This window comes from Rhinolophus ferrumequinum, chromosome 18, assembly GCF_004115265.2.
Source record: "Rhinolophus ferrumequinum isolate MPI-CBG mRhiFer1 chromosome 18, mRhiFer1_v1.p, whole genome shotgun sequence".
NCBI lineage: Eukaryota > Metazoa > Chordata > Mammalia > Chiroptera > Rhinolophidae > Rhinolophus > Rhinolophus ferrumequinum.
Window position 1 is genome coordinate 734,801 of NC_046301.1, and position 17,818 is coordinate 752,618.

At 46.1% G+C, this 17,818-nt stretch overlaps 1 protein-coding gene across 1 annotated transcript in view; it reads right to left on the reverse strand.

The window, feature by feature from the left end:
- CAMK2D (calcium/calmodulin dependent protein kinase II delta) overlaps nucleotides 1-17,818 on the reverse strand; it is a 200,977-nt gene that overhangs the window by 20,563 nt on the left and 162,596 nt on the right. The window contains 9 exon segments of the mRNA XM_033134709.1: nucleotides 2,493-2,541; nucleotides 4,857-4,898; nucleotides 6,975-7,034; nucleotides 10,836-10,873; nucleotides 13,948-13,990; nucleotides 14,313-14,396; nucleotides 15,186-15,275; nucleotides 15,278-15,310; nucleotides 17,193-17,287. Of these exon segments, the coding sequence (XP_032990600.1) occupies nucleotides 2,493-2,541; nucleotides 4,857-4,898; nucleotides 6,975-7,034; nucleotides 10,836-10,873; nucleotides 13,948-13,990; nucleotides 14,313-14,396; nucleotides 15,186-15,275; nucleotides 15,278-15,310; nucleotides 17,193-17,287 (534 nt within the window).

A 17,818-nucleotide genomic window follows, 5' to 3' on the forward strand; every position in this document is an offset into this window, starting at 1 on the left:
CCCCCAGAAGACGCCTGAACAAGGTCCTGTGCTGTTGGTCCCCCTCCTCCCTCCTCAGGTATTAATTTTGCCCGTGTTCCTTGGCAGTGAGACCAGGGAGACGCTACCACTGGCGGAGGCGTGTGCTGGCACTCGTGGGGTCACGTGGAGGTCGGGTGCTCATATGAGCAGGGACAGCCAGCTGGAGGGGGCTGCGTGCAGCAGAGCACGGCGGGCACACACCTTGAGAGCGGTTGAAAGTGTGGTTTCAGCCGCACAACAAGGTCACGTGGGGTGGGGGTGGGGAGTGTGTGTGGAGCCCAGACGCGCCGTGCTCTGGGTCGGGTTAAGGAACGGACGGTCTCCCTGAGTTCCTACACGTCAGGTCCTGAGCTCAGCCCACGGTCTAGCAGAGCGGGTTTCACGAACACATCCTGACCCAGCGCCAAAGCGACAGCAGAAAGACAGCCGCTCCCAGGCAGGAGCACGCCTGGCCCGGCGGACGGAGAGGTTCCCGCACAAGCAGACCAACAGCCTAAAAATACGCTGAAAACACCGATGACCCTTCTCTGTGCCACCTGTCCTGCCGTCAGGACGATGGCCGGGGTGATCCTCAGAGCCTTTCGAGGCCGTAGGCTTCCTGCTGTCACTTAGAGTTTCCGTGTGAGCTGCCCGAGGCGGCGTGGATCATAGAGAACACAATGAGGCCTCGCGTGTCACACGTGTCACATCCGGACTCTGACCACATCCACACACATAACAGCAGGCAGACACTTAGGTCACTTCTTCACTGACTTCAAGGGAAGAAGCCACAGCACAGAGGGCTCATGGCCAGCTGGGCGTTTCTTTGAGCTCAGGGTTGGGCTTTTGTTGGTGTCGACACAGTGCGACTCTAAAGGCCGACCCCTCCCAGTCTGGGGTCCCCGGGACACGGGACTGAAGGGCTGCTTCCAACAACTGCTGACCTAATCTCCCTTCACACACACACAAAGTACATACTGTCAGGTGTGAGTGGCCGGGCTGCTGTGCACACTCACAGCCACAGCGGCCACAGGACTCATTCTGAACCAACACTCAGGGGAGAGGCGAGGCAGCCGGGAACGGCCCTACTGAGCGCACTGCGGTTACAAGCAGCAGGCTCACTCCCTGGATGCTGGGGTTCCAGTTTTATCCAGTTATTCAGACACTCAGTCTCTCCAGTGGATGACAGACAGGTTATTTCCTCTTTCCGATTCTTGCTCAAGGGAAGATGTAAAAATCATATAAATACATTGCTCGGCTGAAAGAGCTAATGAGTGCAATGTACATATAAAGATGATTCTTTCTGAATCATTGGGAAAGCTTAACGGCACATATGCTTGTTTGGTTAAAAAAGGAATCTCTTTATCTAATGGGGCTAGAACCAATGATTCACGAAATTACTTGAGTTCAAATTTTAGCTCCGGGGCAAGTGGGGGTAAACAGATCTACTAAACAAAAGCCTGACACAGCTCCCACCAGTGGAGGGGAGTCAGGTCAGGGTGCCAGCCTTATGGGTAGGGCACCTAACAGAATAAAGTTAGCAGCTGGCCGGCAACTTGGCTCCGCAGCCATTTTTATTTCCTAAATTACCTGTAAGTCTCCTTGAGCGGAGAGTTCCCAGGTTCTTTCTTCTGTAATGTGAAGGCAGATTTTCAAAACTATCTTGCTAATGACACCTATGTTTATACCATTAGGTAAGTAATCTTTCCAGGGGAGGTTTCATTAACTAATGGACCACTTCTCTGAATTTCTTTATACTTCCTTTCCTTTCATTCTTCTGCTTTCCCTATCGTGACAAGTGGCCTGTAGAAGCTGTTGCTACGAACACTTATTACAAAAGGCGAGGAAGAACTGCAGAAGCGAGGGAAAACAAGCCATTCTGGGACAGCCACGGCCCCAGAGAGAAGGGCGCTGGGAGTGGGTGGGGGGGTGGCACTGAGGTGTCAGCAGGCGCCACTCACCTGCGGGGACACTGCACAGCATGGGGGCCAGGGCACATTAGGAAAGTTCACGAAAACCCACGATTAAAAGGCTACCAAATGCAAATCCACTGACACGCAGGAGAGACGACTGAAGTTTTTAAAAAATAGTTATTGTCACACCCCATTCTTGAACATAAAACTGTTTTCTAGAAGGTTTCAGGAATGTATGCAGCGCACAAGCATTTTATGTTTCCTTTCGACCGACACATTTACAATTGGGTATCATGTTTCTAATATTATGTCATTACTGGTTTCAAGTCACACTGTGCTCGAATAACCACATATGCACAGTTAAAACAGGGAAAAAAACACAATGTGAAAAAACCTGACCAAACCATACACGCATTCAAAATAATAGCGATACGTTAAGAAAATACTAAGAGGAAATTCTTTTGTGCTATAGCACAGGCCTCGCTCCTACATTTGTCAGCTATCTGAGACAGATACATTCTTTCCCAACAGACGCGGAAGTCCGAGCTGGGCCTTTCCCACTGCTGGATTAATCCGTACCTTTTACATCTTCGTCCTCAATTGTCGTGTTGGAACTCTCAGTTGACTCCTGTTGAGGAGAAAACACGTTTTAAGTTGCAAACAATAAACAGCTTCACTCTTTGCTTCTTAAACAACTGGCGAGTGGTGTTCACATCATGCAAAATTGTTCAGCAGGCTGTGTGCGTGTGCTGACGTGCAAACGGACAAACACGTGACATGGTCTAAACAGAAATAAAATGCCAAATGCCACAAACATTTACAAAGGGAGCACTGTGGCCGCCTGAGCTCGGAGGTACCATAACCCCAGGTGAGCTGCAGACGCGGCCCACGCATGCTGCTTCCTCTGAGAGCAATCGAAGGATGCGTTTTGTGCTAAACTGCACCGTAGCACGTGCTCTGTCTGTGCGCTTGGGGAACACTGACGCCATCAGCCTAAGGAATCTTAACCTGAAGCAGAACAATTTTTATTCTCAGTCAGCATGCAGTCCCTTGTTGTGTAAGGCACTGCATCTGAATGAACGCACAGCAGAGGTGCCCGCCTTGTTTCTCTGCAGAGACAAAGCACTTCAGTGCTAAGTGAAGGTGTGCTGGACGTGCTTTCGAGAATTTCCACGTTTGTGATCGATCGGCACAATGGAACCATAACGGATAATTTACTTCCAAGGACAATTAGATTTTTTTCATTTATTTCTAAGTCAGAAACTGGCCGTTACTGGAACCCACTCCCATAAGGAAAAGACAAGGCTATCTCTTCGTAAAACTACAGATGAGGCTGGAGATTCAGAAGCACACTTAAAAGGACACTGCAACAGCCAGCATTAAGTTACGTTCCTTAAAAGGGGTTTGGCACGTTTCTCCATTTATAATGGATTTTCTAGCCAAGAAATGTAGTAATAGTCGTAAGACACGATTTTCCACTTGGAATGACTGATGGCCAGAGTGAAAACATTGAAAACTAGCTTCTGGTTACAGCTACAGTATGTGCTCAGTGAGGAAGAGCAGATTTTGGAAAACGATGCAAACAGCACTGTCCTTTTAGAGATTCGATATTTAAAAAAGCGATCAATTTGTGTAACTATCACGCAGAATATTTACACCAAAGGGACAGACTAATTACAGATGTGTCCAGAGTCTCCACCCACACAAACCAAAGAGTCTTCATGCGTTTGTTAACATGACCTAGAGTTCAAACTTAAGCTCAACATGAAGTAAACCCATGCACTTAAGAGGAAACTTACTCATGTAAGCAAGACATAACATGCAGCGACTCTTACAAAGGACAGAGCTAGACCTAGAAGTGTCCACTCCAGCTGCTGTGCGTGGTCTTTCACTTGCTAATGATTCTGGCAAAACCCGTTTTCCTGTGTGATGCCCCGGGAGCCTCCAGTCTTTTAGGGACTTAGAGCATTTTAAGTGTCACGACTGTCAGCTACATCTCATCATAAAGAATATAGCACTGGATGGTGTTTACTTTAATGTTTTTCATATTGATAACTAAATGCTAACCCAGAGAAAACGTGTTTACTGACTCAAACATTGCTGATAAGAGTAAGGAGAAGTAAGACCCAGCACTTATTTCAGAAACTCTCATGAAGTGTTTTTCATCCCCCTAGAGCTATCATGATGTATGAGAATAAACTGGACACGTGGACTATGTTCAGAAAATGGCTCCTTTCACGCTGTAGACTCTACTCAAGGACCGTTACTTAGTTAATATGCGTGCGAACAAGCTACAGTGGAGGGGAAACGGTACAGTCTTCTTTCGGCAAAGTCCAAGGTCTGTTACTGGGGTGCTCATGGGTCAACACAAACAAACATATTTCACAAGAAGGAAAACTCCCGTATTCTCCTCAAATTCATGCCAAACAACAAAACAACACCAACAACAGAGAATTTAAAGGAAAGAAAAAAAACAAAAACACCATGGCAACAGAATAAACTCGAAAGCAACATTAAACTTAAACAAATACCTATGAACTCAAGTTGATTTTTTTGAAGACAGTGGAATGAGACAGCAAGAAATTCTAAAATTTCATGCAGAATACATCTAAAATACAATGCAAGACAGGCATGGAAGGAAAAATCAACCAAAAAAACCAGGTGGGCTTGCTTAAGATACACAGTCTCTTGCCGTAAAGACCTTGTTTAACCCGACTTTTATTGACTACTGCTACCACTCGTTCTCTTGCAAGATGTCATTCTTTTTTCTTTTGAAACAGAAATATGTGTACAGGTCTACATAGATTAGGCCCAAAAGAAAGTGTGCTAGAAAAAGGCTAAGGATTTTCTTTCCTATTTTCAGACAATTAATTTTGCTTTGAATATTTGATGAGATGTGTAATCTTGTTAAAGCAAGACGATGTGATCTTTCTTTCTGAATACCTTGTTTCCATCAGGGTTGTGGATAACAGTAGTTTGGGGTTCCTGAGTGAGAACAAAATAGAGAAAGAAACAGTTTGCATTGGTAAGTATATTCGGACTGGTGAGAGGCACAGCATGGAGGGAGCCAGCTGACAGGACAAACAGTGACCAGGGCTCAAGCAGTGTCCACGACTGTCAGAGGCTGCAGCGGACACGAGCCGGATGGGGGAGCTCCCGGTGAGCCCGCCGCAGGGCCCCGGGACGGCAGCAGCATGCAGAGGCCTTATTCTCGTCAGCGGACAGACAAGGCTTTGAAGACCGCAGACCTAGCGAGGCAGCCACTGTTTCACGAAGGCCCGCACCACACAGAGCTTTCCTTCCTTCCTCAGTGAGTGGCCATGGCCACCAGACAGCAGCACTCTTTGGAGGATCTCAAACTCTTTTTGAGACATTTTCCTGCTGTAGTGTTTTGAGAATCGATGATGGTGTCATCACTAATATTTATACACAGATAAATATCCTTGGAAAATCTAGAACCGTTGGACCACCCTTACAAAGGACTATCCAAAGAATGTATTTCAAAGTCCCTAAGAAATTCTAAGGAACTTTAAAGGTTCATGCAAAGGATTCTAGAATGAATCATATCTTTACTATAATTTGAGATATGATGCTGTTAAGCTGTGTGCTGATTTATACCTAAAAGAAAATTCTGTTTTGTGGAGCATATACCGGGGGTGGCAAAAACTTGTATACAAGTGGACACTGGTCCACGTTGCTCAAGCAGTAGTTCACTGTAATCAGAAGTGTTTGGACACTGATGGTAACCACTCTGCGCCCCTCTTATAATTGCAGAAGTCAAACGTGACTTGTATCATCTTTTGTTATCGGTGTATGTTGAGTATTACAATTTTAATACAGTTTTCCTTTCTTAAAATGTGCATACATCTTTTGCACCCTCTGTATTTACACAGACAATTTGCTTGTAAAGCCATGTTTTTCCATAATGAAAACATTATGTTTGCTATTGCTTTCCACCAGAAAATTGCAGAAATATGCCCAAGTGGAAAGTAACACTCAAATAACTGATGTAAAAGAGACTCATGTCCCCACACCAGTGGCACGCTTGGTGCTTTCATCACACGATGTCTTGTCCAGTGGAAATCACCGCAGCCCCGGAGAGTCCCCTCCAAGCTGGGCCCGCTCTGGGACCGGCTCCCGGAGTCCTCTCCCTGCCGGGGTCACCAGCTGTTTCATTGCTGCACAGCTGCTGTCTTCCTTTAAATGGCTTTAAATTGGGCCTTCTGGTGAACCCAAGTGAAATCATTCCGACATTTGGGATTCTTGAAAATACAGTATAGAGGTCAGCAAAAAAATCAGAAACATTTCTCAAAATCATACATGGAGAAAATACTGTGGAACTCAGAGAACTAAATTCCAGTATTCAAATCTCAGATTTTAACATAACACTGTTTCCAAGTGTTAAACTAATGTAGTCGTTGATAGTGTGAGCCTGACTGGAATGGACAAAACTAGTCCCCAGTGGTAATTCAAAGCTCTATGCTATGCGGTTTCATTCTCTGGATGAAAGTGAAACAGTGGTAATTTAATTTAAAATACAGCAAACAGCAAACTTTAAATTTCCCAGCGCCTCTTACTGTCAGAAGGTGAGGTCTTCCAAAGCCATGCTGTCTGTTAGTGAGAGGGAACCGGGGAATGAGGTCTGCATTTACTGTGCTCCGCGATTGTCCCCTTAGCCGCCCCTGATGCCAGCAGCGCCTCACAGAAGGACGCAGGGTCCCCGACCTTGGCAGCTGTCATCAGTAGGAGAGCTGAGAGCAACCCAAGCGCGTCCCACGGCATTCTTAGGGCCGCATGCAGAGGTGGTCGCCGAGACCACAGCTGTCAGCATGACGTCCAACAACGAAATGAGGTCGCCCCATGTTAGAAACACACTGCTTGACAACCAACTGCCTTCGCGAAATGAAAAAATGAATTTTCCCATATCTTAGAAAGCAAAAACAAAAGCAAAACTCAACGAAACAAAACACTCATATCTATGCGTCTATACAGTGAAAGCACATGAGATAAACGACAGAGAACGGTGAAGAACGCAGGAAGGGTTACAGAGTCCAGGAGTACCAGCGCCGGGGGAGGGGCGGTCTCTTTGGGGCTAGTTACCACGTTGGCTTTGTTGTTTATCTGTAGGTGTGCAGAAAACAGAAACAGAGACGCCTTAACCCTCGGGAACAAAGTCTCTACCTGCAGCACGTCTAGGTGGAGATGCAGACATGGAAATAAAGAGTCACTGGGGGTAGTGAAAGGCACGGTGACATCATGGAAGTGACCACATCTAGTTCCCTGGTCACACACAAGGCAGGACAGTATCTGTGACATTGGGACGACCAGACCCACGTGGGGGCTTTGGCTCGGCGGGCAGACAAGGAGCTTCTCCCGGGGAGCCCAGGTCAGGTGTCTGGGTGTGAAACGAACATACATCCCCTCATCTCATTCTGAGCCTGAAGTCCCCACGGACCGTCTCTCCCTGGGGAGTCACCACCACTTTGCTTGGTAGGTGTCCATTAAAAACTTAGATCTTCTGAAGAAATGCAGGTTTGGTAATATACTTTTTAAATGACAAATCTGGTCTCCTTTAAAAAATACATCTTCAATTATAAATGGACAAAACTGAACTCTTTACTGTATTCTGATCATAAAACGTCTTTATTTTTACAGTTGTTTCAGAGGAAAACACTATTTGTTCTGTCAAAGTCTTAACTGCTGTGGTTGACAACTGCGTTCGTTAATGTTGTTCCCTTGCTTTCACATCATTGGGTTTGACCTCAGAGAAAAGGTCATGACCCCTGTGAAAGTGACTGAGAGTCAGGAGGTACTGCAATGGGTCCACAGACATGTGGCAACTTGAAGCTACACTTGAGTTTGGGCTTGAAGAATCGAAGACTTAAAAAGTAATAATCAACGTTCATTTAAACTCATGTATGGCAACTTATATTATGGTTCTCGTACAAAGAAACAAATTGACATTCATTTTCTTGCCTTATATGATGTAGGCACTTTCTTTACTTATTACTGTCTAAAGGACTATATCTCATAATTTTCGTATAAATGTGCATAAGGAGTTAAAGAAAAACACACTGCAGAAAAATGAATGCCATGAGTATTTACAAATTACAGCAACCAGTCGTTTGAGCTTTCTGGGATTCTTTCCTTTCATAGTTTGTACCTACAGATCGTATTGAAACTGGCGCCGAGAAGGCCGATGGCTCAGAACCTAAAGCAGCAGGTGGTACCTTCTCCATTCCGCCCCCCACCCCCCGTGGGATTATTTGGTGTCTTATTTAAAGGAGCTCTGGCGCTGTGCTCTGTGACATGCAGGAAAAGGGAGAGAACCTTTGGTGCCCCTGCCTGGAAAACTCTCTAAATACTAAACCATCCATCTGTAGTTTACATAAAGTTTGTTTAAAACTTGGCTTTAAATAAAAGTGCACAGAATTTAACATAAAACTCGGGCAACAGCCAAACAGAGATGAGAGACAAGGGAGCTATTGAAAGGGGGCTCAAATTGGTCTCTGCGTGAGGACAGAACGCACGAGAAGCACGGGAAGTGCGTGCAGAGAGCTGCCTACGCGGAGGGGTGCCTGGCGACACACAGCAGCTTCCTACCAGTCAGAGGGCCTACTAGTGACACACGCGTGCAGCTCTCCCGCGCGTGTGTGGGCCCGTCAGTGGGTGCAAGGAAGGAAAGAGGAAGTCTTTATTTGTATTGGTTTTGAGGCAAGACAGTTGCCTTTTTTTCTAGGATGTGGTTGCCAGGAAATGCTTTATTTGGGTACAAATGTCCCACGTGCACACCCATGCACACATGTCTGCACGCCCTGGCTCTCTCCCACCAGGGCATCCGTCTGGACGCCCACCCTGAACTGCGAGGCACAGCAAGTCCCGTTCAACGTGAAGTTCCAGCAGCACCATGGTTACGTTTCGGTGTAGACAGAAACGTTGTTAACGTAAGCGTCCTATAGGAAACCTTTAGAAGGTTGTGTAATGTTAAGTAATTGGGGAATCAGAGGAGAACGTAAGGAAAAGGCTGGGTGGACTGGCTTTCACGTGACCACCACTGAGCGTGGGCTCAGCCACACGCAGAGCTCTGGCACTTTTTGGCCATGAGATACAGTCACTTTATGTTATGGAGGCAGAGAGTTTCTTAAAAAAAACAATCAGATACTTAAACGATGCACTAAATTACCCTGACGAGGCAGAACAAGGTGTTTACTTCCCAGGGCTTAGCTCCATTTGGTTTCCAGGGGAAGATGTGTTTCCTCTGAAGGTGCTTAGCCAGCGAAGCCCACTTCCACACTATTTATAAACCCCCGGTGGGCGTGTAATGGCGTGTCTGAACTAAGAGTCACTCCTACTTCAGGCGTCATGATCAGCATTTATAAATAATCCTCCAGCGTTTCTTCACACATCAGTGAACAGACATTCATTATGTCACGGTCTCTGTAGTTTCAAGAGGAAATGGAACTCTGTCCTCATAAGAGATCCTGTACTAGCATATGAAGGTGTGAACTTTTACAAATTTAGAAACCTCCATTTGAAGGAAAGACAGTATTATGTGAATGTGGACACTGTGTTTTTTTGGCTAATCAGCCCTGGCCAGTAAGAGTGTTACACTTTCCCCATGTAACTAACTTAGGTAAATAAGGCCGTGGGTCCCTAGCTGTGAATTTTCCCAAGAGAAATCTGGCAGGCAGAGGTTCTCACCATCATCTGAACACTCGAACTGGACTTCCTTTTCTGAATTGACCAGTCAAAGAGAAAGGAAAGAAAAAAATACGACCGGTTGGATTTTTAGGAATCAGAGCACGGAGAACAGAATAATTTTGTCTTTAAAGAGATACTGTAAGTTGACTAAAAGGAAAACGTTGAGGAAATTTCTATATATGGATAGTAGTGACACTAACTATCTCCATAGGAACGGTGCGTTGGGCATCGCTGAATGGTACAGAAAAACAGGAGAATAAAACATTTGGAAAAACTAAACTATCACCTTTCCACCGATGTTAACTGAGAAAAAGGCAGAATCAACTGATTGCTGAAGTTTACATCGAGTGCGCTCTGCAGAAGGAAGGGGACGTCAGAGGCTGAGGAAAGGCACTGTGCACGTAACCCCAGCTCTGGAAGCTCCCAAGACACACACACTGGTGGGGAGGAAGTGACGGGCATAGACACGCATGACAAATGATCTTCTACATTATATTTTCAAAACGAACTGGCCACCGGACTTTGGGTCAAGTTCAAAGTGTCAGAATACTAACTAATTCCCAAGAATGCGCAAGTGCTCACGAGGCACGTCTGCACCTGCCACTGGGAAGGAAAAGGCGTTAAAGAAACAAGACATCAGGCAAGTCTGGAAAGATGGCCAACGTGATGCACGTAATCGGATTATTGTAGCTGGAACTATCGAGCTCGCGCAGGGGGTAGCACTGCACAGCCTAGGAAATCGCCATGAAACAAAACGCAATCAACAGGAAATCAGCTGTTTTACTTTGTTTAGAAATCTAAGGAAGTCAAAATACCCTGCTATTGCCTTTTTTCTGAAAGCTTTTCTCACATTTGTTCAGAACATTCACCTCGAGTACGTCTCGATACTTCTCGATGGAAGCAGCCCAGGGACCACTAAGACCGTCATAACTGCCCTCACAGGGACATCCAGCCACTTTCCAGGCCCGGCGGCTAAGTTTCCATAGCAACTCCACATAAAAGTACCATTTTGTCATGATTATTTAATGTGTAATAACACAGAAAAATACAGCTTTTCTTGGCATAAATATTAGTGATCTTTGTGTGTTACTTTATACTTCAACTTGCATTCTTTACAGGAACTATAAAAAACAAGCTGCAAAAGCTTACGTGTTATATTTCACATGTAAAAGTTATCCAGCATCTGAAGTCAGAAATGGTTCAGGACACTGCTCAGCTTACCTTTACTCCATCTGGTTTCTTCAGCAAACTCTTGGCTGCTGCAAAATGAGAGTGAGATCGTTTCAGTGAGCGATGCCAGAAGGCTGCGGCCAGACAGCAAGACAGGTTCGCTGGGTTACACCCCCACCCGCCAAGCCTCAAGGTCAAGGTGAGCTGAGCTCACAGGACACGGAAATGCAGAATCACTTTCTTTGGTTCTGCCACATCAAATTCGATTCTCACTGAGCTCATTGCATACCATCGAACACTGCCAGTTATGTTACTGGACTTAATTTCCCTGTTGGCTGTGGAAAGGATCCTGGAAGTTTAAGTGGATGGTGCCTTTGTGATCCAGAAAGTTCTTTCAGCCTCCAGACACCAGCTTCCAGACTGTGTTACGTGTGCGGCCACATGACTATGGTGGCCTCGGCAGTTCTGCCGCCTAAGCCCTCTTTCTAGAGGTCTAACACTGATTTGTGAAAATTTGCTCAGCTAAATAACATCTTTGTTTCAATACATAGTTTTGAAATCAGACCACTTCATTTCTTACAAAAAAATATTAACAACTGTATTTAAAATGAAATGCTGTATTATTGACCTAGAGCAAATTTTTTAAATGCTTGGCATATGACCTTTAAAAAAAGGCACTATGCCTTCTTCCATACTTCAAAATCAGAATACAAAGCCTGTGAGAAGAAAGCCTTTACACTGAAAACTTAAAAACGACACATTTGAGGCATACACAATGTAAAGCAAAATGAAATCTTTAGCTGAATCAGAGAATCCCCACAGGGCAATGTCCTATATGCAAGGCCCCTTTCCTGGGGGCTCTGACCAACCCCTGCTGAACTTGAATGCACTGAAGGGTGGAGGTGTCCTTGCAACGTGCACTGCTGAATGGGCACACATGGGTTCACAGTTCAGAGCCGACCAGGACTCCCCGTGGAGGACGCTGCGGGCAGGGTGGGGGGGAGCACACCTCCCTTGAGCCACCCCTGTCATCATTTATGTACAGCAGAACAGGATCTGGTGTCTGACGTGAAAATGCCTCGCTGCAGAACAGCCTGGACACGTTAACTCCCTGGATTTGGGCATTATTTTGACAGCACTTGGTATAACTTTAAATTTATTTAAAAGATGCAAAAATGTTAATTTTATTCAGTCCTTAGCATCAAAGCTAATAATTTACTGGTAACTGAGACTGTAAGAAATAGTTGCCTTGGCTGCAATACTATTTGCCTCGAGCTAAGAAGCAACCGGAAGCGAGTCCTGCGGCAGTGACCAGGTGAGGGTAAGCTCGGAACCCAGGCCTTGCCGTCGCGTGGAGGGGACCGTGGATCGGGGCAGGGCCTGGGCCAGAGGTGGGAACGGCCCTTTCAATTTCCATCCATCTTACCTCATGGGAATACACTCCATAGAGGGGAGAAAAGAAGAAATAAAAACAGCTCTATACCCAAAAACTTACGGACAGATTAAAGAGTGTGTTTGGCAATGAAACAACGAGTGAAACACTCAGCACTGGAGGCGATTTCAAGTACAAGATGTAATGGGCTCTAAAGCTGCTTGGTCGGCTGTGACGAGATGAACTTACAGAAACTGCCTTTCGTGCTAAGACATTTCAGAAACAACATAAATTTACCTATTAGTCCTAAGTTTTTAGTTTATACGATGCTGAAAGGATAATGAGGTAAAAAAAAAAGCTTCCACACACACGTTTTAAAAAGGCCCAATTTATGCCAATATATTTAAGACCTTCAGGAAACACAACTTTTATTCTGGATATTTTTTCAAGTTAGTTTCTCATTAACAATATATACTATGTAAACCATCCTACCTTTCAGTGAGTCGCTCATTATTGGGGCTCATTATTGGGGAAATACTAGTTTATTCGATATAGTGCCTATTAGTTACTCTTTGATGAGATGAAGTTGAGTCACCCATATAAATGTCAACTGTATCCATCAACTGTTTGTAAAACAGGTAACTCAACAAAGCGCTAACAGGTCTCACTACACCGAGCAGCTCATAACACCATCCCTCATTGTAGCGTCACTCACGGGGCTGTCACCGTCTTCTGACAGTGCGGTGGCAGCGGTGGGAAAGCCACTTACGGTTTCACCTTGTGTATAACTGAGTGCAGTGGGGACAGAGGGGACCCTTTCATACACTGTAAACGATCAGTGGTTTCAGGGGTTTCAGAGTGTTGATAACGGTTTGCACCATCACGTGGCGTCACTACAACAGCAGGCCAAGCAGGAGGCAGGAAGAAAGAACGAGAAGTTGCTGGATAACCGGATGCAGCAGGTTACTCTCATGGGGACAGCAGGCAAAGAAAAATGGCCGCATTCTGGGCACCATCGTGGAACAACTGTTCTGGGTCTCAACAGCCAGATGCAGGCTGCCAAGAGCAGCTGAGGGGCTGCCTCAGTCGTCCGTGCGTGGGGCTGACTGACGTCTACCAACCCGACCTGGAAAGCGGTCCTCTGAGACCAGCTGCCGAAAAGGGCCCACAACTCAGATAACTTCTGGAAATGGTACGTACTTATGTCCCTTCTGGAGAGTCATTCCTACAGTAAATGCATGGGTCAGCCTCCCTCGGCCATTATTTAAAACTTATTTCTAGCACAGAGTCGTGTGCGGCACTGTTCTCGCCCTGCAGTGTCACTGCACTGGGGGGTAGTTTGTCTGGGAACCGGGTTTCAACCCCTTTGAACACTGTAAATGTTTTTACAGTCTAGACACTACTGCACTTTTGAGAGAACTCTGGCCTAAGAGAAGTGGGTCCCTCAATGATGGCCTTTAAAAATTGTGCTTATTGGGATTCCCAATGAGAATGAGATGAAAAATGTCTTCATCATTATTGCTTTATGAAATATCAGTTATAATTCTGGCCTGGGGATGCTGAGCCCAGGACGGGAGCATGTGTGCCACGCGTGGGAGCCCGCGGGTGGCCCTGCCGAGAGGCGGCCAGTCACCTGCCTGACGCCCGCCACGTCAGTGAGCAGCCTGCCGCTCCCACGTGGCCGAGTCCACGCCACACCTGAACAAAACAACAGTGCTGTTCTCCTTCTTAATTATCCTCAGTTCCAAAGAGGGAACAGAAGACAGGGAGCAGGGGCCTTAACACACGTACCTGAGAAGTTCCTGGTGGCCAGCATGGTTGTCAAGATGGCACCCTGCGAGAGACAGAAGAACAAGCAGAGGTCGCGCTGCCTGACCGGACACACGGTCCTGCGCCACAGACCTCCCGGCCTCACCCGCGGTCTGGGCTTTGGTTTCCTGAGAGCAGCAGCCCCTCGTGATGGTGGCCCGTACCCAGCAGCTCCCACCGACGGGAGGGCCACAGCTGCCCCCACCCAGCTCTTCTTCTAGTGCCACCCCACGTCCCCAGGGCCCAGGAGTGGACAGCTGAGTCTAGGCTCTGAAGAGCCTTTGCAGGACACCATCTCACTTCTCACTCTGCCAAGCCGACCCCCACAGAAGTGCCCCATGGCTCACCTTCAGCTTTCTCCTGGCGTTGAACTTCTTCAAGCAGTCGACCGTCTCCTGTCTATGCATCATGGAGGCCACCGTGGACCGTTGCTGGCAGAGGAGAAAGAGAGGCTTAACTGGGGGTTTAAGACATATTACGCTTAACAGTATCCTCAAGTTCTTCCAGTCTTATGACCGGTGCCTGTACCCACACGATGAACTTGCAAGTGTCCAACTGAAAAGTTCCCTAAAGATGAAAGACTGACTTTGCCAGAGCTGTTTGTGACTAAGATGCACCAGTCACACAGGTAATATAGGTAATTCCCCCAATGATCTTTGTGACAATATGTCTTTAATCGGGTTTCTACTGAACTGTCTTTGGTTTACTTACCGCCTTAACACTTGACCCTCACCCCTAGAAATTTACTGAGATCTCTACATTCCCCCTAAGCTCACACTATTTTCTTAGCACATGTCCGGGACACTCAGTCTCCGTGGCCCTTCTTTCCTGCAACTAAACTTCCTCCCAGCTTCCAAAGCTGCCGAATGATAAATAGTGAGCTTTGTTGGATCCTTTCTCCTGGGAAATACTTGGTCTAGGCATCATTTTCTTAACTTTCTGTGCATGCGTATTACAATAGTTGGTAGGTGGACACTCATTCCTTGTGTTACTGTAGGCAATATTTATTCAGCAATCTGTGTTCCATCAGATTTTGCTCCCCGACAGGTGTTTTCAACGATTATGAAATTAACCTTGTTAAACACCTGGACTCAACACTCACTCACTCATTCTTCACTTAATCTTTTTCTGCAAAGGTTATTTTAAATGCATGACAGAAATTTTAAAGGCGAGTCCGTTTTTTCACGCTTGTGCCTGGGCCTTTGGCAAGTGACACCTACACAGATCCATGGGTGTTTCAGAGCTTCAGAGGCTGTGATGCGCTTCGCAGGGTTGATAGTGAGCATTTTGTTGATGAGGATCTTTGGCTTCAGGAAGTCACTGTGTCCCACTCTGGTGACGGAAACTTCAAAAATATAATTTATAAAGCATTTACAAAATAGACACACTCAGCAACAGGGAATAACCAAATATATGAATCATTCCTTAAGTAGTGAATTTCCTTCATAAATGTACTTTCTGTATGACATCAACTTCACTGAGATAAAATGAGGGTAGACAGGTACGTCCCCATGCATACATGTACATACAATAAGAAGAGAACTGATAAAGGAGGTGCCTATGTACTAAATTGCTTGCATAGTCCGTCTAGTGAATATACTTTACAAGTCAGAAAACAAACTTAAGAATCTTCTCGTCCTCTCAAAGCATCTATGCTTTGATCTGAAATTGAAAGTTATCCCATTTTCCCCCGTAATTATTTGCAGCGATCCATAAAGCTGAGAAGTTGCCACAGGTATCCTCGTGCGTCATGCCAGTTCCGAGAAGTACCGCACCTCGTCCACACTGCCTAGCAGTAACGGCAGAGACAAGAAGACGGCTCCCTCCTGCACCCTCCCGGGGCTACCAGGGCTGCTGCAGGGACAAGGAGCCTCAGCCTGGCTGCATTTACACCTCAAAGGGTTACTCTACTCTGCATGGTGAATCATGCACATTTTTTTCTACTTCTTTAAATATATTTTAGTTATATACACAGAGATGGTTGTAATAAGGGTACCATTAAACACTGGTGTCAGAAAACCACCAAAAAGAATTCCTTTTCTAGCATACATGGTACTAATATAGATGCAGTTCACGACACACAGTTTCCCTTGTAATACTATTTCTAAAAAAAATATACTTCATTACAAATGTCACCAAGCGAAGTTCTTGAAGGTAATTGACTCTCAGAACTTGTATTAAAATCCAATTGTACCTTATAACTTTATAATAAAGCTCTTCATCCTAAGTTTTCTTAAACAATACACATTTTAAACTCCTGTGATACACACCTCCCCCTAAATAGAACATTCTAACAGAAGGCACTGGGGAGTTCCTGAGACTTGACAGAATGTAAGTCCCTTTTACATTAATCCCTCTCAACTCGACATCAAGCTTTGAACTTGTGCACAGAAGGTGGACCCAATGTGGCCTTCGTCAGCCCTCAGAAACACCCGGGCAGGGTCTCCAGACCCTGCACACTGACTTCCGGAGGGCGGAGCGAGGTGGGGCCAAGGGAGGGGGTTAGATTGTGTTTACGGCAACATTTGCCAAAGGAGAGAAATTCTACCGACGGGTGCAAAGTTCATCCCTGAAGAGAAAATAGACAAGGACTCACTCTTCAGACTCAGGACTTAATTCGTGTGTGTGTGTGTTGTGTGGTGTGTGTGTGTGTGTGTAAGCCTACTTTCAAATATTCTAATTGTAATAAAATGTATTGGGATTACAATTTCAAATAATTTTTCAATTGTGAAACTCCTTCTTCAAATGAACATTGCAAAGAAGCCCGTTAGGTAAAAAACACACGAAAAAGTCAAAACTGACACACGGAACGACACTCTATCTGACAGGAGGGCACTGCCAGGTGCCGTTGGTCCACAATTGAAAACTATGTGGTAGGCATTTGGGAGTGTCACTAAGCTCCTCATCGCTTAGTCGTCACCTCTCAAGTGACAATCTTTTACTTGTCACATGTGTTAACATGCACTAAGACCCAAACGTTTGGACAAACGAGGCCTTTCCTTAGACATGCTGCTCCTTTCCTTTCAGTCGTAGCAGACAGTGAGCCGGAAGGATATACAGACAGACCGCACGTACTGCATTTCTGAGTGTCTGCCTCCCTTTCCCTAAGTGAGAGGCAGATAATACAGGAAACTGCTGAAAACTATGGCTAAGCCAGCAATGAGGACATGTGGTTCTTGGTCAGCACACAGACAGCAAACCCCAGCACAGCAGCAAATGTCACATACGTCATAGGCTCCGGCCTTGATCTGCTGGTAGAGTCTGTGCTGGTCCTCATCCCAGAAGGGCGGGTACCCCACCAACAGGATGTAGAGAATGACACCTGCAAGGACAAGCACAACACAGGTTGTCATGCAGAGAGCAGGGCACTAAGCCACACACGTCCCAGGAGAGGCGACTGGCCTGGGAAACCCGGACGGCATGTGCCATCCACTCCGAAGCCCTGTGGGGTGGGGCTGGGGGGAGCTAAGAACTCAGGTAATGTCGGTGACACCTGCCGTTCCAGGCCACACATTCTTCGGCCTCCTTTCCCTAAACTCTTCCCACAGGTGACACCCCGGCACACCTGTCTATTCAGATCCTATGTGATATTAGTCATTAGTAGGTTGACATTTAAAACTGAACACGTGTTATTTATTTCCTGTTAGTCGTTGTGCTTTGAATCCTGACAGCTGTTGAGAGACGGTGCCTGGGCCGTACGTTTATGCTCTGAGCAGCCAGGGCTCTGGGGGCATGGACAGCAGGGAAGGGGTGAAAGTCCTTCTCCCTTCAGTGAGCTTACGCTTCAAAAACAGAGCTTGTCAATAAAACAACGAGACCAGTGACAGTACAGAACACGTTAGAGGAGACAGAA